The following is a 25884-nucleotide window of genomic DNA, read 5'->3' as shown; positions in this document are numbered from 1 at the left end:
AAAACATTGCGATTGTGGACCGTTCGTGTTTATTCCCTGACAAGCCAGTGCATTTAACTTTTCTTCAGATAGTTTGTCAGATCAAGAATTTTTATTGATGAAAAATTTTAAATACAATTTTAAATCATGTGCTACTAATATCAGTTGAAATTGGAAATTATCTTTTGTAAGTTTCATATTTTAATTTTCTAGTTTAGTTATGTATTTATTTTGTTTTTAATTTACTGTTAGGTTTTATTAATCCAGTAAGTTATTTTAAGGCAATCCCTAATCACACCCGCAACTGTATCTGCGAGCATGACTGACCACACCATACATTTTTCAAATTTGAGTGTGTGTGTGTGTTGTGTGTGTGTGTGTGTGTGTGTGTGTGTGTGTGTGTGTGTGTGTGTGTGGTGTGTGTGTGTGTGTGTGTGTGTGTGTGTGTGTGTATAATCAAAATATTAAAGGCAGCTGATTATACTATTAGTATTACTAGATCTATATCTAACATAGTGAGCAATGTGGTCAAGTGTATCAGTACAAGGCGACGTCGCAAGTTTGAGACTTAAACGTTAATAGTAATTACTACAAATCAACTTCTTTAACATGTTTTGCTGTACGGTGTAGAAATTCTAGGATATATTTTCGGGTATATTCTATATCTATACTATAATCTGTATAATGTGGGGAAAAGGACAATTTTAGATGTCTTTTTACTGAATAGTTCACTTAATTCATTTGTCTTGAGATAAGATGGCATATTTTAAGCATATTTTAATGACAAATGGGATTTTGTCCGATGGAGTGACAGGGGGATGGGAGACAAAAAAATCTGGTCTTGGCCCTTGGGGAACTTCTGCACTATTTTTTTTTTTTTTTTTTTTGGGTCAGGACTTAGAAATTTTACTTTCAATTTTTGTCTGAATTTTGTTCACAGGTATCGCCAGAATGCTCCACAGCCATCCATTTTTAAAAAATTTTCCCCGCACCCCCCTAGTACTCGCATATGTATTTTCTGGAATTTTCACAAAAGTCTACTTTCATCTCTAATATAATAATTGTAAGTAATGGGTGTTAGAGAGGAACATGTACGAGATAGGCTTAGATGGAAAAAGATGACACGCTGTGGCAACCTAAAGGGACAAGCAAAAAAAGAAAAGAAGACACAAACAATGGGACAAGTGCAGACGTGTACCCTAATTTCTCATATATAGCACACATCATTTTACCCCCCATATTGTCAGGTCATTTTTGCACATTATATGTAGGTATTAGGGAAAATGGGTGGAAAAAAATCTTCCACGTTAGACATTTATACCATCATTTAGAGGTGATGATAAAGGTGTACATTCTAATATGCCACTGTCACCAGAAGGTTACGAAATGTGTACACTTTCATTCCAATATGGAAGCGGTGCATATGACAGCATATTTGTAGTTGTGTTCTTGAGTTTACAGACCCTTTCCAAAAAATTTTAATATATAATGGAAAAAAATATTTCCATAATTACATTTAAAGAAGTTAAACTTTCATAGTCTTTATACTCAGAGCCCACAATTCAAACAATCCATCCATCTTCTACCGCTTCTCCGGGTTGGGTCGCGGGGGCAGGAGCTTTTGCAGGGATACCCAGACTTCCCATTCCCCAGCCACTTAATCTACTTCATCCTTGTTCTTTCAGTCATGACCCACAGCTCATGACCCTAGGTAATGGTAGGAAAGAAGATCAACTGGTAAATTGAGAGCTTTTCCTTTCAATTTAGCTCAATCTTTACTACAATGAACCGATAAAGTCCGCATCACTGCAGACGCTGCACCAATCCACCTGTCGATCTCCTGTTGCATTCTTCCCTCACTTGTGAACAAGACTCCAAGATACTTGAACTCCTCTACTTGGGGCAGGAGCTACTCCCCGACCCGGAGAGGGCACGCCACCCTTTTATGACTCTGGACCATTGTCTCAGATTTGGAGGTGCTGAGTATCATCCCAACTGTTTCACAATCTGCTACGAACCGTTCCAATGAGCATTAGAGATCACGGCTTGATGAAGCCAACAGAACCACATCCTCTGCAGAGAGCAGATGAGCTGGGCAATAGGACTACAGAAACTAGCTCAAACAATTCAAAGCATGTTGCAAAGCAATGTGATTTATTGTAAAAATGCATTGTGCATAGGTAGAAAGGTTTTCCAGAATTTTGGTCAACTTTGGGGGTGCTTATTATACGTAGATGCGCATTACACGAGAAATTACTACTATATTTTGGGCAGGGCTGAAGTGTTAAAGGAGAATAGCGGCTATGCCAAGATCAACATTTGTTACCCTGAATATAAATGTAAATTCCTTTGTCTTTTATTTGAAACAAATTAAAGCAAGGACATTTTCTGCTCTGAGACCATCTAAAGTAGCACTCAGCCAATGTGTTCAGTATTTAAATGTTCCCCCATGGATCCAGTCTTTTCAAATACAACAAAGTGGAAGTACATACAATAGGGCCCAACCAGAAGAATATGTACCAGTTCTCACTTTATTTTTCATTATTTCTTTTGTAAACCCAACTAGCTTCCTCATATACCCAGTACTATGTATCAGTACCACTGGAGGTCAAACCACAAAGATGCCTTTTGAGAGGACCCAACAACTTCGCTCATTCTGAAGAATTTTTAGAATCTCATTAAACACATTCAAAAACATAACAGGTGCAGGTAAAGAGCAACATAGAACACAAAAAGGTTGTTTTTCTTGTTGGGCAAACTTCCATGTTTAACGTTTATTGGCTAAAATTTCTTCTTGCCTTCTTTCCATCATGCTATAGTCTGCCCTTGGGATGATGCAAATGGTGGAGGACACTCTCATTGAGCACGCTCGCACAAAGCCTCTCCTACCGAGCCAACTGATCCGCTACAGAGAGGTGCAGGTTCCGGACGGTAGGTTCTTACTCCATACCCTAGTAGAGCACTCATAATCAACACCCAGCAAGACTGGCCAGTCTCCACAGCAACCGCACAGAAGGGCCCTCACCCTTCCTTCATGTTCACGTCATCACTGACGCATCCTTAACACTGGAAAAGGCTACAATTAAATTTAAAAATTTCTAAATTCCACCCAAGGAGACAGGTGGTCATCGAGTGTGAATTGGCATCATTCAGGCAAAACAAGTATACACGTCCCCCGAACACACACCTGCTCACATACACACCCGCACTTGAAAAAATATCACGTGTGCTGCCGCCCAGATTATGTGAAGCACATCGAGTGGTTTGCAGAGGGAAACTAGGTTTGTGGAGGGCCAGCAGGAGACATCCTGTCTCCCACCGAAGGATGGAGAGAGCTTTCTGGGCTTGGTTCCAGACAGCAGGAGTACAGCATGTAAACACAAAGATGCTTTGCCAAGGCACAGCCTGGCAATGCAGAGGGGGGGAAACAAGAGTAAGAGTTGATATACACTCGCTGGCCTCAACACTGGGTATGTCTGCACAATTTAGTAAGATCCAAAACAAGTAATGCATTAAAAACAACATAGTCAAACATCGCAGCTTTCGAGACGACTCATTTAGTTGTTTTTTTTCCCCTGCTGAACATCACTAAAGCACACACTAAAATGCATATTTCCTGATTTCCCAAAATAGTCTCCCAATATGTTTTTCGTGTGACCATTGAAAAGTTCTTGAAATTAGCAAAACTGCTCACATAGTTCATAGAAATCATGCACCCCAAGTGTGCAGAAGCTCACATAGCTTTTTTGCAACCTGAAAAAAATACTGATTACTGCTTTTCTTTGCTATTTTATTACATTTTTGACACAGTCATGCATAATATTATTTTCTTCATACTACATAAAGTACATCACAAACCCACTATGACTGGTTCAGCTCTTACTGCAGAGTGTTTAGAAGAGAATGGGGAGAATGATGTGTCCTGAACCTGCAGCGATGAGGTGGTGGTTTGTGGATATTGATGACAGTTTTTAGTGCTCCAGTGGGGTCTGAAGCCAAATTGAGAGCGTTTAAAGATCTTATTAAAGTGGTTCCTTGATCTCAGTGCATATACTAACCATCTGGCCAAAATACAGTTAGATAAAGGTCTTCATTAAACTAATTTCATCCCGCCAAAAATCTATAATATATTCTTTCGCCGCAGTAGATTTTGGACTGAAGATGCTTAGGTGTGTGATGCCTAAGTGCATAAGCGAAACTCTGTCATGGTAGCCAGCTTGATCACAGTCCCCCTCACAAACTGAAGTTGAGCTCAAAAGGAGCTCAGTTACCCAGCACGTCGCCACACTTCACTCTCGAGAAAATATTGATGTCAGATCAAAAGCTTTAATAGTCCACTTTTGACCCATCAGCAGAAAAGCAAGTCTTTGGAGTTTAGAGTTAACCACACTCTTGTCACGACTGTCCCCTGTTTGAAACATTAGATCATATTGGGCCTGCCTTCAGCAGCATGCTGTATATGTGAATCTGATACGGGGTATTGTTGCTTTGCAGTAAAAGCTCTGCGAGAGAGAATACAAGAAAGCTGTGGACCCTGGTATCGAAGCGTATTGGAGATGAAGCCTTTACGCAAAAATGAACCAAACAATTGGAATCATGTCATAGCATGATGAGATTAACATTAAAAAATTTCTAAACTTATTTAGCAAGATCCAGAAGTATTTGTACAGTGGCAGTTTATATGATGTTGCCGCTATACTCTACAATTGATTTAAAATAAAACGGTCAATGTGTGTATTAATTGTAGATTTTCATCCTTATTAAAGATAATTCACAAAGCTATTGAATTGGCTGTTTGGAAATTACTGCCAACTGTATTATAATTCTTAATATTGAATGTTGTACGTAATATACATTGCTTATACAGTATTGTCAGCGGTCGGGGTGTAAAAAAAGTGAATATTGTTGTGGTTCTGGCAGGTGGATGGTACGTTTATCAGCAGAGGAATGAGGTGCATAACAACTGCGGTATCGAGATCTACTACCAGACCGACATGCAGACCACCAACGAGAACATGCTGCTGGAGCTCTTCTGTCAAATCATCTCCGAGCCGTGTTTCAACACGCTGAGAACTAAAGAGCAGCTTGGTGAGTATGCCATCAGTTGCTTGAATGGCTTGTTGATATTTGAAAATGTACAGTTGATTCTTGGGAGTGATCTTTCAGCCAATGTCAGTGCAGGACCTGTTTCATTATGGATAATGACAGTTTTTCCCAGCTTCATCCAGCATCTTCACAAGGTCTTCATTTTTGTTCTGGGGTTGATTCACAGATTTCGGACCAAAACACGTTCCTGTCTTGGACACAAACCCTGTTTCTTTCCTTAGCGATGTAATAGCTGGACATTCCCATATTTATAGTTGCATATAATAGTTTGACCAGATGAACATCGCACCTTCAAGTATCTGGAAATTGAACCCAAGGATGAGCCAGACGTGGAGCTCCACAATTTTTTTCTCTTCAAGTTCCTTGCTGATTTCTTTTTATTTTCAGGAGCTTCCAAAGCCATGACCTCATCATCTGGGCTCCCCCATCTTCTTCAAAGACATAGTACTTTTTGTGTATGTAAATGTTTGCCTTGAAAAAAAAATGAAATTCTCTAAAAAATTCTCATATTACAGGGACTTTCAACAAATTTAAATCATTTTGGTGCTCCTGACTGATCTGAAACAGGTTTAGTCTGATTTGACTTCGGACAGTGAGACAAAAAATTAAATTAAAATTCTGGCTTCACCTGTATTTCAGAGATGGAGACAGACATTTCTCTTCCAAACTGGGTGTGCATTATGGCATCCAAACAGGGCAATTTTTCTCTCATCCAATCACGCTATATTCTCCCATTATTTAACGGCCTTGTTCAGCAAACTTTCACTGACCTTTGACAGGCTTTTTTTTTTTCAGCAATGGAGTCTTTGTGTGGTGAGCGTGCATACAGGCCATGGTGGAGTATATTACTCACTATTTTCCTTGTGACAACAGTACCTGTAAATTGCAGGTCTTTTTGAAGCTCTCCACAGCTGGTCCTTTTCCACTCCTTTCTAAGAAATATTACGAGAGGCACCTTTTTTTCCCATGTTTTTTTGTTTTTTTTTCGTTGATAGAATTTTTTTTTTCCATGTACTGATTTTTTTTTTTTTTTTTTTTTTTTATTATTATAAATGTCTCAAGGCTGTTAAACTCCTAACCGCACACTTTTTATAAACTTTTCTCAGACAGGCCTTAACATTTTCTCAGATTTCTGTCATTTAAACACTCTGAAAGGTCAAACCTCCGTAAATTAAAAAAAAAAAAAAAAAAGTAAAAGTATACAACTATATTCTAGAATGAAACCAAAGATCAAAACTTTTTTGAGGCCAAAAGATCTATTTGGGAAATAAATATATAAACATCCCTCTATCCGTTTTTTCCACTTTATCCAGCACCGGGTTTTCTTATAAAAAGAAAAATATTGTCATTAGTCGAGCTCAGTGCAGTTCGCTGAAGGTCAATCAATCTCCTCCATGCTGTACAGAACAGAAAGTGTTCCGCTTGCCTAATTTACGTAATTGTTGGATGCTCGCAGTGTGGCTCTTTGGTGCTGAAGAGGAAGAAGAGGTCACAAAGTGTTAAGACGACGTGATGTACTAACACGTGATCCCTTCACAACATGACCAATGAACTTCGGTGAACTGCACTGAGCTTGGATGCGCTCATCTGGCAGCGGGTTTCATGGGCCGCTGCGCCATAACGGGGGCACAACACATTGCGGCTAGCCCAACCGTCCCAGTACCTATGGCGGTTGACAATTGTCTACAGTCCCTTAGCCAATCGGGACACAAAATATGATGCGGGGTTTTCCTAAAATAAATAAGGAATACGGAACACAATGTGCATTGATACGCTGTAAATTAAAAAAGAAAGCCTGCTTCATGGTAAAAAAATGACACACAAAAAACATCTATTACACATTGGCCACATAAAGTGAACCATGTTGTAGCAAGGGAACACTGTGTGTGTTTACATATAATAATCTGTAAATAGGTGTGTCTGCATGTGCCTATTATTCCATTTTGTATAAGTAAGCATTAAATGTATGGTTTAACCAACACAATCGAATCAAAATCAAGTGTTTTTAAACCAAAATTACATGCCAGACCTACAGGTTTTTTTGACTAAAATTAGTCATTTCAAATCCTTTATTACCTTTAATGTGCCTGCTGTACAACTCAGTTATAACAGCAGTTGAGCAAAAAAGCTGTAACCTTAGAAGGGGGGGTATTAATTAATACACAATAACCTGGTTTTATAAATATATAGACCCACAAACTAGTGCACCACTTCGTTGCAGCACCTTTGGCTTTTTAGGTTGGAGTCATTCAGTCTAGCACATCGTGATGTTGCAATATTTGCCCACTCTTTGCAAGACTCCTCCAACTGTCAGTTTGCACAGGCATCTATATCCTGTGCACAGCCCTCCTGTGATGACCCCGCAGGCACTTGGCGGAATTCAGGTCTACGCCAAAACAAAACCTTAACCTTCTCCTGTTGAAACTGTTCTATCGTTCATTTGGATGTGTGCTTGGAAGATTTGGTTCTCTGTACCTTCAGCTGATTACTCTTTGGACTGTTCGTAATTCCATCCACCTTGACAAAGGCCCCATTTCCAGCTGAAGCAAAACCGCTCCAACGCATTATTGCCCCCACCAACATGATTCGTTGCAGCTTTGGTTGGTGACGACAGTCTTGTGTTTGTACCAAGAATACCTTTAGGAATAATGACCAAACATTCAACATTGGTTTCATCAGACCATTTTGGAAATTTGAAGTTTGTTTTTCCAAAATGTAACCAGTCTTAAATGTTTTTCTTTGTGAGATGAGGCTTTTCTGCCTTTCCAGTCTGCAGCATAGTCCAGACATAAGAAGATAATGGTGAATATTGTCGCATGTACTAAGGAACCAGTACTTGCTGTAACATCCTGTAACTCTTCGCAGCCTCTGCTATAGCACCACCGTTGCGCCATATTTACTCCACTCGACGATAACGGTGTTCCAGTTCCACTTTTTTACATTTCTCCCGAGTTATACCTTTGAACAGCGAGTGCCGTCAGATGCTGTGAAAAGGCTGTCTGTGGACTGTCGCTTTGCTATAGGATGTAGACCTGTAGTAAAGCGTCGCGTGCCATTTCCGGTACTGTTGTACGACTGCGTGTCCCTTTTTTAAATTGTTACGGAATGGTACTCCCAAGATATGAACAAAGTGAATCTTTGTGCACTTTGCACAAAACGAAAGTTCGCTCCATGGAGAAATTCACAACCAGAGGCACTTGATTGACCGGAATCTCTTTTATCAGTGCCCTGAACAAAAATCTTGTGAATCTCAGTGTACCAGTTAGTAGGTCCTAAAGAGAAATATTCAGATCACGCTTTTTTACAAAAAAAATAAATAAATAACTTTGAAGTCCCCTCTCTCCTGCTAGAAATAACATATTTTCTGTTTTTCGGTGGCTAATTTTATATTCATGGCCAAGAAGTGTTTTTCCCTCAAATATTTGCAGTAATGATGACTTTACTATCGTGTTTATGTAGGTAAGTGGTAGACTACGGCGTGTTCCGGCTTGTGTACAAATTCTGTCTCCTTCATAGAAATGGAACAAAAGTATGCTGCACCCTCTGTATTTGTGATAAAAGACCAGGTGGAAAAATGGAAGCCAGATGAGGGTTTGCTTTCCTAAAGCATCTTGTTTGACGGTAACCTTGCTTTAATCTGAGGTCTAACCAAGGCTCTGCTTTGCACCCCAAAGGCTACATCGTGTTCAGCGGTCCTAGGCGGGCCAACGGGGTCCAAGGCCTTCGCTTCATCATCCAATCAGAAAAGGCGCCGCACTACCTGGAGAGCCGCATCGAGGCATTCCTTTGCTCCATGGAGAGATCAGTGGAGGAGATGAGCGAGGAAGCTTTTCAGAAACACATCCAAGCTCTTGCCATTCGCCGCCTGGACAAACCCAAAAAGCTGTCGGCGGAGTGTGCCAAGCACTGGGGAGAGATCATCTCCCAACAGTATAATTTTGATCGAGGTGAGCTTATTCAAATGGTCCTCCCCACCTTACTGCTACATTAAAAACCCATTTGAGTCAAATATATTTAGAGCCACTTTTGATATCTCACATGGTTGCTCGTGTTAGCCGGAGTACATTTCTCGGCCGTTTCAATAGGGCGGAGAGAAATCTAATCCCCCTCACCTCCTTCCGCCCTCTAGCTGCGCTGGCGTGGCTTGTCGAGGCTCCTGATTCACTGCAAATCTGTCTAATGGCCAGAATGTTGAGAAGCGATGGTGATAAATTACTCATACCAGCAGCTATAGGAGGGAGCACAAGTGTAAAGTGGACAAAACATGAGCCATTTTGGGAGTGATGTCACTGTTGGACGCCGATCAGAAGCAGAGAGCTGTGATTCAGTTTCTTGCATAGGAAGAGAAACCATGACTAAACATTTTCAAAAGGTTGCAAAATCTCTATTGGTACTTCAGTAGCCTACAACTCGGTCAAAGAGTGGTTGTCCAGGAAGCAACAACAGGGTTAACGTCTAAAAATGGTGTCACTCCTTTGCCTCGGACAGAGGTCACTCAAAGCAGGCTCTCGTTCTTCATCCCTGATCCTGGCCACCCCCTTTTTGACTGTGGTGGAGCGATTACCCATTGTAAACTTTGACCCAATGTTTGGCAAAATGACTGCAGGACCACCAACACTGTGCTTGAATGACACTCCTGCCCTTGTCTTGTGTGGCAGATAATATTGAGGTGGCCCACCTGAAGACGCTAACTAAAGACGACATTATGCAATTCTACCGTGTAAGTAGATCAACTATTTTTTTTTTCCACCTGCCATCGGTTTCCCCTGTTTAAAATTAAGAGACCTTTTATGAAATTCTAAACCAGATCCGTTTGTGCAAAATCCCCCTCGACAAGACAGTCAAGCGCTAACATGGTTTTATTGTCATCTTCACGTTTTGTGTGCCTCCTCCCCAAAAGGAGCGCCTGACCCTGGACGCCCCCAAAAGACACAAGATGTCAGTGCACGTGCTATCCAGAGAGATGGACACCTGTGAGTATTTACCGTCACGTGATCGACGGGAAGGCCACCGCTGGAGCCGGTCTGGGCTCACCTCAATGTGTATTTCCCAGGTCCCCTCGTTGGAGAATTTCCTGCTCAGAATGATGTCACCTTGACTCCTGCGCCCTCTCTGCCCCAGGTAACGTCCTAACAGCGCTATACAATACAAATATTTGCTCTCAAAAAACGTTTTGACAGTGCAGATACATGACCACTCTGTTTGCTATTGCGGTGTAAAACTGTTTGCCTAAAACTGAATGTTGTTCATAAACTTTTATTTGACTTTTTGATTTTGTAGGGCAACAGTTTCCTACCATTTGTGTGCCACGGATGGGTTTTACATGAAGACACAATTTTATGAACCAGCACAGAAACAAATGATTCAATATACGAGTCACCGTTATGCTGACGTAAATTGTGGGAGGTTTGCCCTTGTTTCTCTTTATCCAGATGATGAAATCTTGGGGTAATCTTTTTCCGAGTGGCAAAGGTTTTTGACGGCTTCTTTGCCTCATTGCTAGCCTGTTGTGACATATTACACAGGGAATTATTGCGTGCAAGAGTAGTAGTAGTCGTCGTCGTACTAGTAGTAAATCCCTAATATTCCTCACTTTTTTTTTTTTTTTTAATTAGTGTCGGAACTGATGTCTATTCTATTTTGTTAGGCCCAGTATAAACAAACCTACACCCCCACACACAGGTTCAATGAACCGAGTCGACTGATGACCCAAATTGATCAGACTGCAAATGAATTCTTGTCGTCTATTTTCATCACCACCTGAGTTGGTCATGGGAACATTTGTGTGGACGTTCAGCTTGATTGAATAGATTTGTGTTACCATGACAACAACGCCGCTCTGTCTGAAAGAGATTCTACAAAAGCGGAACTGTTGCTTTGTTTCTACAGCCGTCGCTGGTCCGGGACATGACTGAGTTCAAGAGGAGTCTGCCCCTTTTCCCTCTGGTCAGGCCTCACATCAACTTCATGGCAGCCAAACTGTAAGCGGGCAAGCCGGACCGCAAACGCATCCACACGAAGGATCCACGTATGCCGTCACGGAACATCGGGAGGATGAGGATTTGACTGTGCCTGCATGAGAGTGTGTGTTTGTTTGGTCGAGTACATATGAACGTGTGCGCCGCAGGCTGGATCCACAAGGAGGAGAACCTTGGGAAGGGTGGGGGGGGGGGGTGTAATAGATACACAGATCACCGTAGCTGTGATTAACGGTAGAGCCTCATGTTGGAGTTCAACAGGAGATGCAACACTTCAAAATGATGTCACAGTCCTGTATCCACTTTTTGTAGAGGACGACCACCCGACAAAGACTGACTCACTCATGTCCCTCCCATATCTGCCTCGGCGCGATGCTTTTAAACCTCGTATGGTTGTCTTTTTAACCTGGTAAAATGGTGGGACCCTTTTGATGAGGTATTTTTAATCAGCTTACCTTGAAGAACCTCACCCATAGAAAAATTTATTTATTTTTAATTTCCACTTTAAATACTACAAAAAATATCTCAGGGGGACTGATGATCTGATTTTTTTTTTTTTTTAAAACCTTCAGTTTTAGATTCAAATAAAGTTTTATCGGATTGCCATCTCCATTATTTTGTTCATTTTAATAAATGTGAGCTAAAATTCTAATTTTTTTTTTTAGGTTTGTTGAGTGAAGAATTGTTTATTGGAGATTCCCTTGGGGCTAGGACTGTGGATTATGTCAGCGCAACTTTGAGCTGTGGAAAATCTTCCCCAGATGCCTGACACTTTATACCTTAATTGTGATGATCATTTCCAGATGGAAACCCTTCAGTCAATTTAGCATCAATTGCATTGAACGAGAACTCAGCACCGAGTTGAAGTTTGTAACTTTTCTGGAAAAATTTATATGTATTCCATTGGTTGTTCTCCAACTGAATGTTAAGATTTAAATGTGATAAATTCCCCAATTCACTTCCTTTTTTGTAAATCCCAGGAGGGGAAGCTAATACAGCTAGCTACAGCTATGTGAGATGCTCTACGTGCCCAGTGAGTAGTACCGTATAGTCCCTGTTGTACATGATGCTGCTGTCTTCAAAAGTAAATTTTACAACACAACCATTTGTAATTGGAAAAATACATTTATTCACAGAACAGATAGAATGAACTCAAAAAACTGCACGGAAAGCCAGCCAAGCTTACGCATGCAAGTTAAATATTCCAAAGTGTCTTCACCAAGTTATATGAATGGACCATCTCTGAGGGGAAAACAGCAACTTACAGCTTTTATTGTGGCCACAGCTCCACTCATGATTTTGTAAAAAAAAAAAAAATATATCAAGCCTCTGTCAATTCTTTCACACTTTACTCAGTTGACATTCCTAAATGTGCAACATTTCAGTCAGTGGGGTTGGATGGAGGCTGAGTAAATGCATAAATGAGCCTTTTCAATTTTTCACAAGTCTTGAAGACGCGTGACCAAGTACAACATTCTGGTGGGCCGACAGTGACAACCATCTTGTAATAGTTGATCATGTAACAAAAATGTTTCTCATCAAAATTGTATCCTCACTTAAGTTCCCCTGGGACCGGCGTGTCCACGTTTACGTCCCTTTGGGTGCAAATTCTTAATTTTAGAAGATGTGATTGTTTTTACGAGACTTGCAGACAATCACGGTGAACGGTGCCAAGGCCTGAAAACAAAATGTCTGTTCAGATTGTTCTCTTGGGAGCAGCATGAGGAGGAAAAGCACAAAGTTAGATTCCTGGCAAATAAGTCACATCACGCTTCCTGGTTGTGTTTGAACTCCAATTGTTAACATTTTATCTTTCAAACATCCCAAACGCTAGTGACTCCAAATAGAAACACCCCAAACACTGGTCAAGGGGACTTTTCCAGTAAATGTTTTAAAACAATTTATTATTATAAAACCTACTTAGACATGCCTTACATTTCTTCTCCTTAAAATACAATTGAAGTATTAGAGTCCTTGCCGCTGTAGGTATGCTTGCACACATTCTCTGGAGTGGATGTTTGTGTTGTCCATTTTCAGCAGTGAAGTATCGGAGGTTTAAAACCAAATGGCGGGATTCCAACGCTGTGACTGCCATGTCGGCCACCGTTGGTCTACATTTGCTTAAGTCCTCAGACTTCCTCCTGCTCAGGGAAATTGAGGATCTTGCGGTGGGCTTGCCTCATGTACTGCTGCTGTTTGAAGTACACTTTGAACGCCCCCTTGATGGCCACAAAGGCAATTCCCCCCTGTGAAGAAAATGGAAATTGATGAGATTTGATAATTTTTTAAAAAAATGTATAAACCAACTGTACAGTACACTTCACTCTACTTCTGTGTGTGTGTGTGTGTGTGTGTGTGTGTGTGTGTGTGTGTGTGGCTCCACACACCAGGATGGTCCTCTGCAGGTTGGAGTTAACGCTGCTGAACATAAGCTTGCCCACGATGGTGGCAATTGTGGGGAACACAAGCGCGCCGCACAGGATCCGAGTGGCGGAGACGTGATCGGCCAAGGGGCTGGCCTCGGCCGGGATGCGAGGGACTGGGCAGCCAATCCCTGTGGAGACGCACGCAATGGAAAACTTAGCTTGACGGTGGATGAAATTAGAGAATAACCAGTGGGCGGTTAGAAGGTGAAAATCTGATTTCGACACATCATCAGGAATCATTTTTTCAAATGGACTCCTCCCAATCCCAGATTCTTTAAACACATTTAAACCTATTACAACACACTTTAATGTATTACTTCTTAAGGAAACAAGACTCCTTCAAATAAGAGGCACCGCATACTTGCTTCGAGCTGTTTGCCATTTCTGGTCAGTTTACTGTAAAACTGATGGGCTTTAAACCCATAAATGATCAACAAAACCATATATTCCTCTGCTATCTCAATGCTGGGGAATGGACACTATTTATCCCATGAGGCAAATTTAATGTTAACCACCATAGCGATGTGCGAGGCCTGCCTGTTGTGTGCCCCCCTCCAGGTGGATGTCCGGGGCCCCCGCAACAAGGAGAATAGAGCCCTGTGTTGATTCCTCCTGATGCACAGCAAAGATGATTGGCTTTTGGCTTCTTTGGGATAGCATGGCGGGAATTAGTGGTGAGCGCATTTGCTAACGCATGATACTGAGGTTCTGAGATCCACTTTCAGCTCAGAGCCTCCAGTGTAAACCTGTTCTGTCCATGCTCGTCAGTCGGCTTAACAGGTCAAATTTACGTACGAATTTGCGGCCGACAGGCCTGCCCACTCTTGCTGTAAATTGTCTAGAGGCGGGAATGTGAGTGTAAAATGTTATTTGAATTTGGCTTCCAGTCCAGGGTGTAACCCACTTCTGGCCCAAAATTCAGTTTGGAGAGGCTCCAGCTGTGCCGTCATCATAACCAGGACAAGCACTAGAGAAAACAAATGCATTTTTTTTTTTTTTTATATATTCCACCCACAACGTGAACAAAGACAGTGTAGCTTGCCAAGTTGCTTGCCAACAGAGTTACAGTAATTCCCTGGAATGCTCCCCAAATCCTGATCTATATATGCCAATACAGACAGGGGTGTGACTTTCCTAATCAAGTCCAACCAGCATCATCAAACACGGCTGGACTCCAATCAAGGCGTCAGAACCATCTCAACGACGATCAAAAGAAATAGACAGTACCTGACTTCAAATACCAGTGTCACAGCAAAGGGTCTGAATCCTTACGGGTAGGGGATATTTCAGTTTTGCCCCTTTTTGTAAATCTTCCAAAAATGTCAGCTATTCCATTTTCTCCTTTCAATATGGGGTGCTCGGTGTACATAGAGGGAAGAAAATGAACTTGAATGATTTTGACAAATTGCTGCAATATAACGGAAAGATTGATGGGGTTAGGAATCCTTTCTGAAATCGCTGTATTATTTTTGTCCCCTTGGTGTTGCTATCCTGATATTCTACACTGTAGTAGTTGTGACTTAATGTGCGCGGTTCTAAAAAGCAGGACCTGTTGAGTGACGTGTGACTCGGCAAATGAGTGTAATATTATGTTAAGTATTTCTTGTGGCCGTTGCATGAATGTGCCAGTTATGCTTCTTTGGTTTCCTATTTGTTCACGTGGGGAAATGACTGCAAAAGTCCCACGGTAAAATGTGATGCATCCAATTTAAAAGTCTGCGATAAAGGGTACCCTGATAGGACAAGGGAGGACAGTGCATGCTGACCGGGAAATATATTGTTGAGGATCTGCAGCTTGTTTGAGTACTTCCTCCACAGGCGCAGGACGTAATCCTCCCAGCGGATCATCTTGCCGAGGATCAACATGACGGGGATGGTGGGCAGGCCGATGAGAAGGAAAAGAGGGTCAGCCCTCTCCATAACATCTAGGCCCTCCTTGTGGCCCACCACCTGCAGATGGGACAAAGTAAACAACCACATTGTATTCCACTGGGCATTTTACTCCATTTTCATGATTGCACCGTGATTCTTTGAGATCTATTGAACAATTTAATTGACAAGCGATTAGGTCTCCAACTGTCTGAAATGACAAAAGCGGTGCAATACCAGCTAGAGTAAGAACCAAGAGAGAAGCGCAAAAGGGTTTTCATGGTTTAAACAGCCAACTTGCACTTGAGTCCATTATTCAGACCTGCATGACTGTGACGGCACCGTACGTGACAGCAGTCCAATATATGGACCCCACCATGATGCCAGCCGCAGCGAAGGGTCCGGCTTTCGAGATGAGTCGATCGGCCAGGTCCAAAATGTAGACCACAGGGCCTGATTGAGAAAAACATAAGAACTCAATGAGGAGTATCACAACATTATGACTACTTGGACAATACATCAAACGCAAGCGCTATAAAATTATTCTGCCTTTGCAAGGAGAATGTCCAGCTTTGATGGAAACACATTCAGGATTTAGGGGGAAAAATGAGCCCCCCATAAGCAAATCTATTTTAATCTTGCAATTTGAGCATGACTATGAAAACATCCATCCGTCCTTCCAAAATCTAATGACCTGTGTAAGTTGGACAATAACTGGGCCATTTTGAAGATGTTTTTCTAAAAGGTTATTTAGTTTCCCATTTCAGCTAAAAGATTTCATGATTCAACCACATCCAGGAAAGAACACAGAATGAACACCACTGGGTGTTCTTAATGTTATGGCCAAATGACTATTCTGATGTGGAACCTGAAATGCTACAACAAGTGTAAAATCAACAGCCCCAACATTTACATTTGCTGGCAGATCAAGTGTGGGAAGGGAGGTGCCACAGGAAATACATGAAAACATTTACAGGTGCTGAGAGAGGGCTATTCTGAATTTATGGGATTATTTTTGGCCATGAGACAGACTTTGTGTTTACAGAAACAGACCAAGTGTTACCCATAAAGTACTGGCCACAGTTGCCACTCTCCCCGCAACTGCTGCAGAAGGACCTCAAACATTGGACTCTTGTAAAACGGTGACAATGCACTTTAACATGCGGCTTTATTGCAAAATCATCTCCTGACAGTCATTTGCAACTTCCCAGATTCACTACACCTCTCTTTAAATGTAGTTCCGGAATGATCTCGTGATGCTTGAGCGCATTTATGCAGCTTATTTTGATGAAAGCGTAGGAATGCCTTCCGCTCTCTCCCCGCCACGGCTAGAGGAAATTGGGTCGCCCGTTCATGATCCGGACGAACGAACAGGACAAAGAGCCAAGAATTTCATTAAATCCACTGACAGCTGATTTCGTAATTAAGATAATTAAAAGGGGGGGGGGGTAGTAACTGCAGTGCTTCTGTGTTATCTGTGTCTGCATGTGCATATTTGTTAGACTGTTGGCGCTGAATTCCCGCTGCGTGATCAATAAAGTCGCCTCCTTCTATTCAGCTGTGCTGTTGTTGCCATGTGCGGAGTGACTGCAAAGGCGGAGCAAGCGAGGACACGCTGTCCTCTGAGCAGTGTTGATCGGCTCGCTTTGGCTCTGCAGCAGGTGCTGATGGGGAGTGCTGCCACACGGCAAAATGGCTACTCAGCGACCCACTTCCATCGCTCCTTCCGCCGCACTTCTATTACAACAAACAAAAGCTGGGTAAATAGAAGAGCTGATATGTGGCTGTGGGGTTTCACAGTGGGGCGCCTGTGGAAAATGAGACGAGCTTGGCAGTAACCCTGACAGGAGAAAGACTCCCACCCGCCTCTTGAGTTCTATCCCCTAAATTGAAAGCTGTCATCAGTATCAGCATGCTGTGAACTTGCTATTACACTGACAACTGATTAAGGCATACCATGCGGAGTCAAACAAGGACAATTTTATCATTTGGACTTATAGTCACTCAACAACAGGCTGTGTATCCATCAGCAAGGTAAAATGTACAACAGTGCAGTAGTGATGCGGCTGAACTGTTACAAGTCTTACAATATCTCAATTCTCTCAAAAGGAGTTGCTTTACGGCATCTTCTCCAGCATGAATTGCCACCAAGACATAAAAAATAACTTGAAATAATTGGCCCTCGTCAGCACTCTGACAGGTGAAATTTCAAATTAATAATCAAATGTAGGCCGCCAGCTGGCACTATGATAAACCATTATGGAAGGTACTTGCTTTTCCTCACTGGTCATGAGGTATCGTTTCACTAGCCATGTGAAAGTTTACTTCTCTTCTAAAGAAAATGCCATACATCCTGTCACAATTCAATTTACGAGAAGCAGCATCACAGCCCTCTCAGCTCAGCTTTTGATGAGCTGCTTTATCAGCTCCTACTTGACCCAGTTTACTTCCAACTCACCAAACTCAGTACTTCATCACTCATTGCTCTTCCTTGTCAATCAGCCGAGCACTCAAATGCACACCACTTCAAGAATATCTATATCTCCAGTCTTTGTTCACAAAAGGGTGAAACCCAAATCCAGCAAGAATAGGAAAAAGAAAAACAGGAAGGAGAAATCTACCAAAATAAACAACTGGCATGGTACTGAAATACAATTTAACACTGGATTCACAAGGACAGGAGTCCTGACTGGTCCGAATGAGCTTGCTCATGTAAAATTCTGTCTGTATCCTTCTCCGATCATGTTTTTTTTCTTAGCGCCATCTTTTTTAAGAAAACTGGTGTCAAAAGAACAAAGGGAAAAAACAATTAAATTAATCCGTTGATGCTGGCTGAAATGAGGTCAAGTGAGGTGCACTGATCGCCAAGGTAATACGATATCAAGTGTTTATGGGCAGGGTAATTATCAATCAAGAAATTTTAGAATATTTCTTTATACAATAATCCATCCAAGAGCTCATATTCACTAAAAATGAAATGGAATTCAGATTTTGAACATCATCACTTACCTCAAATAAGAGCTTTAAATTTTGTTTGTCAATGTTAACATTGGGAGAGCAGTAATTATGAGTTCCTCGGGGTCCTTCGCACCAAATAATCTGGTTGATGATAAACACTTTCATCTTAAAATAGCAAGCTTCCAGCCAAGTGCTAAATATCACATGCACCAGGTTATTTACTGGGGCGAAGGAAGCGAGCTGAACCTTCTGCTTATAGCACCTGACTGAGTGACAGCACAGCCTTGGTCCCTATAAATATAAATGAACCTTTCAGGCTTCGTGCCGACAACATTGTCTTGAGGCCAGTTCTCGTCTCACATTGCAGCATCTTGCTCTTTGAAGAGAAAATTTGAGTGGCCCTGTGGCTGACAAATAATTCAGTGACAAGTGTGGACTATTAGGCTTAAATGTGTTTCAAGACATTATTGTTACCACAACCCTGTACCCATGATCAACACGTGACTGGCGGAAATTAAGGTCCCCCAAAAAAAAAAAAAAAAAAATCGCTTTTAAGGAGATTCGCTTAAGTTACGCAGGCTTGGGCCTCCTCCTCCGAAAATCATAGCTGGTGTTTTGGGGGAAAAAAAAAAAAAGGGGAAAAAAAAAAAAAATCACATGATAATATTGATAGATCGATCGCATCTACAATCAACGACTTATGGCTCAGAGACGCTTAACATAACGCTACCACACAAAAAGAAAAGCTAGTGCTTATGCATTTTTTTTTTTAAAACCTGCAGCTACTTCCACCAGCCCCTTGGATTGTTGCCAATGTGCCACTTACCCAGTTTAGGAAAGACAATGAGATATTCCGCATTGCACTGTGGACAGGCTACGCGGGCCGTGCTGTTGCCACGCTGCTTCTCATCCACCCAGCGCTGAAGGCAGGCCTGGTGGACCCATTTAGTTGAGCCCCGGCAGCGACATGGACGCACCCACTCTGCTGTGCGGTCATCCTCGTCTGTAGCGAAGCATACCCAGCAGCTCCTAAAACAAATACACAATGACACGTCTGATGAAGATGAAGCATCGGATGGAATCCACATCAAAAGAGTATTCAAACATCCATAAAACTGACATAAAGGTCAAGCTGACAAACATATGCATGCCAAGATCAACAGATCAAGGTAGTTAGACTTTATTTGTGATTGTTAAATACTGAAGACATTTGATTTAGTAACTAAGGATGAATATAAGAAATTTTCAGAGCTCTAGCGTTTATTTCATGGTATTTATATTTAGATGTGTTGAATAACTGAGGACAGAGCACCTTTTGTGTAAAGCCACCCACTTTTTAAGTAAGTAAAAGAATAGGAAAAGACTAACTTAAAGTGCATAACGTTTAATACTTGGTGGCATAACCCTTACTTGCAGTAACTGCATCAAGCTGGCGACCCAATGACTTCACCAGACTGTTGCATCATTTGAAACGGTTTTCTAGGGCTTTACTGCAGCCTGTTTTAGTTCTTGTTTGTTTCTGGGGTTTCTTGCTTCAGCCTCCTCTTCGGGAGAGAAAATGCAGCTCTATTTGGTTGAGGTCCAGTGATTGACTAGGCCAGTCCAAAACCTTCCACTTTTTCCCCTTGATGAAGTCCATTGTTAAGTTGTTAGTGTATTTTGGGTCATTGTCTTGTTCCATGATAGTCAAAATGACATGGGGGGACGTCTGGGCGCATCCCACCGGGAGAAGACCCTGGGGATGACCCAGGACACACTAAACTATATCTCCCAGGTGGCGTCTGAGTGCCTCGTGATCCTGCAGGAATAGCTGCATGAAGTGGCTGGGGTGAGGGAAGTCTGGGAGTCCCTGCTAAAAACACTGCCCCTGCGATCCGACACTGGATGTGGGGGGGGGGGGGGGGGGGATGAATGCTCAAATCAGTTTTAGAATAAGTCTTGTAATGTAGCAAAATGTAGAAAAAGTGGTGTGAATATTTTCTGGTGGGACTGTATGCTGCCATCCAAGCAAGCTCTTTTCCAGGGACGTCCCTGCTAAATTTTAGCAGGACCACTGCAAGTCACTTTCTGCACGTGTTACAACTGTGGTTTTGTAGAGTGCGAGTGCTAGACTAACCTACCAGCAGTCCAAAAATCTCCCAAATGTAGCGCATTATGAAGTTCAACATATAAAAACATCGAACCAGAATAGCAAAGCAACTTCAGATGCACATCAGGCATGAACACAAAAGAATTCCACCTACAAAGCTTCAACAATTAATGGACTTCATCTGCCCTGCTCAATTCAGCAAATTCAAGATTCTGAGTGGCAAAATTGTTTGTTAAATTCTAATGCCACGTATCCTGTAGCTTCCAAATTGTTGACTGAAGCAATCATGCAGAAGAATATGATTTTATGCACCAAGTGGCACACCTAGCTAACTACCACATGTACATCTAAGTCCAAAGTAAACTTTAGCTCTTTATTCATCCATTGAACTATCTTAGCGCCTCAACATCACCCTTTTTGGGCTGTCACTTAATATAGTAAATAGTAACAGACAGAAGTACTTTTGTAATTCTCAGTGGGGTTACAATAGGTCTAAAGGAGATTTAGTCTCTCACCTAGTATCATTGAGTTTTTAGATCACCTGAGGCAAGCCAACCTCATCAGAAAAATATTGGAACAGAAAATCTGTGACTCCAAAGCTAAAAAGCTGTCAAGAGTGAAAACAGCAGAGTTGGGCACAGAGGGGGGATACAAAACAGTGCTCTCACCGATTCATTAGCTCCTATTCAAGTAACCTAGCACCACAGCAGGACAGGATTTAATAAACCACCAGTGAAATGCAGTCCTGCATGCGAAACCTGAACCTATAGCTCACCTTTTCGGTCTACATAAGTTAGGCTCGAAAAAGGATGCATCGGTCCAACAAAAATAAGGTGAAAACATTTAGCCTGTCAGATCAAACAATTGAGAAATTATAGCTTCATTCATTATAGCTGTATGTAACAAAAAAAAATGTTAGTGCATTTACTGTTTTGATGTCCAGACCTACCAGTGTCCATGACAAAGGGCAGCATTCACAACACAGTGTGCCTGTTGCTTGGCCAAAATTTAATGCTGTAATAAAGCTGCAACTTAAGATGTATGATATTGCATCACACACTTGCATCCTGTGAGACCATTTAGCATTTTAATACTTTGAAAACAACAGACTGTGCTGAAAATGCCACAATGTTTGGCAGGGTTGTCTTTCATTTAGCTGAGATCAAGAGAAATTAAGCTGAAGACAAGTAACAGGACAACAGATGAACCAGAAATAAAACTGCAGCAAAATTTTAGAGGATAGAGTATCACATGTTGTTAAACATCATTTTCTCCCTCTGTCAACCATTTCTTTCTCCGGCCTGTGATATCTTTAACCAAGCTTTCGTCAACCACTGGTCTTCAAAATGGTACCATTCAGTTGGACATCTGCTAGCTATTGGGCCAAAGACTATAAGAAATATATTTACTTGATCAGTGTCTGAAATAATTTACTTTGAAAATCGGGTGAATCCATATGTGCAATTGTTGAAAAAAAAATGGACTGGAAACTTACTTGCCAGTGGCCATTACCATGTTCTAAAATCTATCACATTGTAGAATTTTTTTTTTTTTTTTTTTTATTCACCACCGCCGTTTAACATTGCTTCAATCTGATTTAAATAAAGTAATGTAGAAGTATGTGTAGAGGCGCATTGCGGAAGAAATTGATATGGCATTGACAAAGAGAGGGGAGAATAATTTAGCTCTACGTCACCATAAGTTAAATACAGGAGTACCCTAATTTCCGCCCAATAAGACGCGACTTTTTTCCACATGCTTTCAACCCTGCAGTTTATGCGGTGATGCAGCTAGTTTGTGCATTTTTTTCTAACAGCCGCAATGAGGCACTCGAGCTGAATAGGTAAGAGTGAGACCGGTGGAATATATGTGCCGAGGAAGGGACTTTTATCGGTCCGCACTCTTAGCTTGCTAGCGTTAGTGCGGCGGTGCTAGCATTAAATTCTCAGTGTACCGTCTTTCTTTGTAAATATCTCGTGTTTCAATGTGGGCTTCAATGTGGGCACGTGCAGCTTTAACACAGCTGTGGGGTATGTATGTACCAAATGGTATTTCCTTTCCAAATGTATTGGCTGAGGCTTATAACCAGGTGCGCTCTATAAGCCGGGAATTATGGTAAATGAAAAAGATTGTGAAAGGCTCAACAAAATACTCCTGACCATCTAGTTATTAAAAACTCAATTGCAGAACTAACTTGACTGCCTGAGGAAGATAAGAGCTGGTGGCGTGTTGTTTATAAGTGATAGTGGCTAAGCGCACAACTCTCTAAAAGAAGGAGAACGTGATGTAATGTAGCCTCCAAAAGTATTGGAATGGCAAGGTCAATTCACGCATGAGGATTTCGGCAAGTATGGTAAACGATCTTTCGGTTCCATTCATTTTTGTCCTGGGAAACGTTGGGAAACGATTTTTTGGTTCCCATTGATAATGCTCATGGGAACCGGTTTTTATATGTACTTCAGAATAAAGCCTTTACAGGCATGAGCATTTTGTTTTTTTCGCTTAGCAACCGACATGTTTGACTAGCGTTTGAGTGACCCGGATATGAATAACTCGACCTTGCGCATGCGTAGCGCAGAAGCGGAAACCGGCGCTGTTTATTAACCACACTGACAAAGCTGGGCGTTTTAATCATTAAAAATAAAGGGGTTCATGTAGGTTTGTTTTATACAGATTGTTGTATTTCCTTGAGAACTTGTTTTACATTCCACACATGGGTGAATTTTATTAAAAGTAAGCCCTGAGATCTGGGAAACGGACTTTCGGTTCCGTGTTTTCTCAGGCTGGGTAACGACACGGTAACGGAACGATCGTTTCCGTGAAATGCTCATGCCTGCAATTCCTTTTTTAGTCTACTGAACAGATTTGGTTTTCAGATGAAAAGATGAATAAGAGACCAAAGTTCAGAATTCAGGCTTTTATTTCATGGTATCTAATGTGTGACAACTCTGGACAAGCCATCCACCTTTCAAGTGAACAAATGATTAAATTGACGTATCGAATAACATTTAATATTTGGTTGCACTATCCTTACTTGCAAATTTGCATCAAGTCAAGATACAGGATGTGTACGTTGGGTGGTTGCGAATCCAGCACCTATTTTTTCATTTATTATCATGAATTTTCCTTTGTAAGTAGAGAAAAATTTTCAGAGGCGGCATTTCGTAAACAATCTAGTTACAAGAGACGTTCGTAAGTAGAGGTATCACCGTATTCTGCTGGAATCCTGTTCCATTCCACCTGACTTAACTGGTGTTACCAAGTCTGGTTTATTGGTCATCTTGCTGGCACAGGCCTCTTAATGTCCGCCCACAAATTTCTGATGGGATTCAGATCAGGACTTGTAATGCCCAAGCCAAGAAACTTTGTTATCATCAAGCCGTTTTTAACAATTTTGGCAGTATGCCTAGGGTCATTTTCCATTTGGAAGACCCTTTCGCACTCAAGTTTTAGCTTCCTGGCTGATGTCTTGAAATGTTGCCTTAATATTTCGACATAATGTTCTTTCATGATGCTGTCTATTTTATGAAGGGCTCCAGTTCCTGCTCCAACAAAAATAGCCCCACAACATGATGCTGCCACCTCCATGCTTCACAGTTGGTATGGTGTTCTGAAGTCTACAAGCTTCCCCCCTTTTCCTCTATATGTAACATTGGTCATTATGGCTAAACAGCTCCATTTTAGTCTCATCTCAGGACATGTTTCTAGAAGTTAAGATATTTGTCTTTGTGTCCTTTTGCAAACTGTAATCTGTCTTTTGTATGTTTCTTTGGGAGTAATGTCTTCATTCTCAGTGAATGGCCTTTCAGCCCATTTCAGAGCAGGACTCATTTCATTGTGGATAATGACACATTCTTACCAGCTTCATCACAAAGTCTTTTGCTTTTGTTCTGGGGTTAACATTTCGGACCAAAACAGGTTCATCTTTGTGACACAGAGTCCGTCTTCTTCCTGAGCTTGGTGATGTCTGGACATTCCCATGCTGCTTATACTTGTACATAATTGTTTGAACAGATAATCTTTGCACCTTGAAGCATCTAGAAATTGCACCCAAGGATCAGCCAGAATTGTGGCGCTCTATGATTCTATGATTTCCTGGCTGATTTTTTCCTATGATTTCAAACAACGAAGCAGAGTGTTTGAGGTGTGGCCTTTAATACCTCCCCAGATGTGCTATCAATTACCTCAAATGTCAGTTAACCTATCAGGAGCTTCCAAAACCATGACATCTTCAAGCTTCGCCAAGTTCTTTAAAGACATTATACTTTTGTATTTGTAAACTTTTGACTTTTTCCTAAGAAATTATAAATCTCATTTTTGTGACATTTAGTATAACTAAATAATTTTAGTGATGCTGACTGACCAGAAACAGGAGAGTATGATTTGACTTCAGACAGTGCGACAAAAAAAAAAAAAAAAAGAAATTTTTTTCCCACAGCATATGAAAACTTCTGGCTTCAACTGTCTAGCCATTGCTCAAGAGAAAAAGGATGACTCCAGTTACATGTCCAAACTTAACAACATATATATATATATAATATATATATATATATATATATATAAACAAAGCAGTGAAATATTAAATCAAAAGTTTGTGTTTCAATACAAACGTAACATTCGTAACAGACTTGTTAGCTATCAATTGATGACAACCGTTGTGATTTTACAGTTTTGATACTAGCCTCCATTAGCACGCTAGCGGTACACTCACCTGTCCAGATTCTGCTGCAAGACCACCGCATCTTCGTCCGCCATTATCGAGAATAGGATGATATCGTTTAGAGGCCGTGTTGCTACAACTGATTATTTTTATTTACAGCTATACATAAAAAAATGAAAATCACGAGCAGCAGGAACGGCCGCTAGCTAAGCAAGCTACAAAGGCCTTCGTGTTGACGCCGCGTCGCCAGCTACTAACTAACCTATTCTATCGCGTTCATTGTGGCCTGCCTATCTATCACTTGGCAACAACCGGTGCACTGGGGAACACAACAAACATGTTTATTCTTGCTATGGCCAAGTAAGCTGTCACTCATATATTACCACATCGGTGCGACCGCTCCACTCGGATTTGATGACAGCAGGCGACTGTGAGGGAGCTCACAGAAGCACGGCCATGCGTCTGACGTCACCAAAACGACCACGTGTGCATTGGCCTTCCTGTCCCCGATATGGGAAATGTAGTTTCACCACTCCTCTGTCACGCTGTAGTACAGTCGTACCTTTTATGAGAAGTGCATGTCAATTATCATATGTCAGCTGCTTTGTCGCATTTTTATAATAATGAGTCATAATCACAACATACATACCTATGTGCAAGAAATAAATGGACGAATTAAGCAATGATTATATTATTAGGAATGTGTTTTGCCTTTCACGTGTTTTGATGGAAAAAACAGACAACAACATGTGTTTTATTCATCCTTCTGTTTGCCTGTTGTACATTCAACATTTTTTACCCATTCGGTGTCGTCACGTC

The 25884-nt window shown here is 41.4% G+C and overlaps 2 protein-coding genes across 3 annotated transcripts in view; one reads left to right on the top strand and one right to left on the bottom strand.

Moving 5' to 3' along the window:
- ide (insulin-degrading enzyme) overlaps positions 1-11715 on the top strand; it is a 35202-nt gene extending 23487 nt beyond the window's left edge. For both annotated transcript variants that reach the window (XM_061836677.1, XM_061836676.1), the window contains exons 19-25: positions 2799-2910; positions 4900-5067; positions 8760-9032; positions 9744-9805; positions 9986-10058; positions 10139-10206; positions 10975-11715. In XM_061836677.1, coding sequence (XP_061692661.1) covers positions 2799-2910; positions 4900-5067; positions 8760-9032; positions 9744-9805; positions 9986-10058; positions 10139-10206; positions 10975-11070 — 852 coding nt within the window. In that variant the 3' untranslated portion in view covers positions 11071-11715. The remainder of the gene's footprint in view (positions 1-2798; positions 2911-4899; positions 5068-8759; positions 9033-9743; positions 9806-9985; positions 10059-10138; positions 10207-10974) is intronic.
- A 1213-nt stretch (positions 11716-12928) lies between these two features.
- marchf5 (membrane-associated ring finger (C3HC4) 5) lies at positions 12929-25596 on the bottom strand. Its single transcript, XM_061836681.1, has 6 exons — positions 25117-25596; positions 19143-19345; positions 15681-15811; positions 15256-15439; positions 13451-13617; positions 12929-13309 (listed from the first exon to the last, which is right to left on the bottom strand). Exons 1-6 carry the CDS (start codon positions 25158-25160, stop codon positions 13193-13195), a joined length of 846 nt encoding a protein of 281 aa, XP_061692665.1. The 5' UTR covers positions 25161-25596; the 3' UTR covers positions 12929-13192.
- Between the last annotated feature and the right edge of the window lie 288 nt (positions 25597-25884).

The sequence above is a fragment of the Syngnathoides biaculeatus genome, chromosome 12 (genome assembly GCF_019802595.1).
Source record: "Syngnathoides biaculeatus isolate LvHL_M chromosome 12, ASM1980259v1, whole genome shotgun sequence".
NCBI lineage: Eukaryota > Metazoa > Chordata > Actinopteri > Syngnathiformes > Syngnathidae > Syngnathoides > Syngnathoides biaculeatus.
This window is presented reverse-complemented; position numbering and strand designations above follow the sequence as displayed.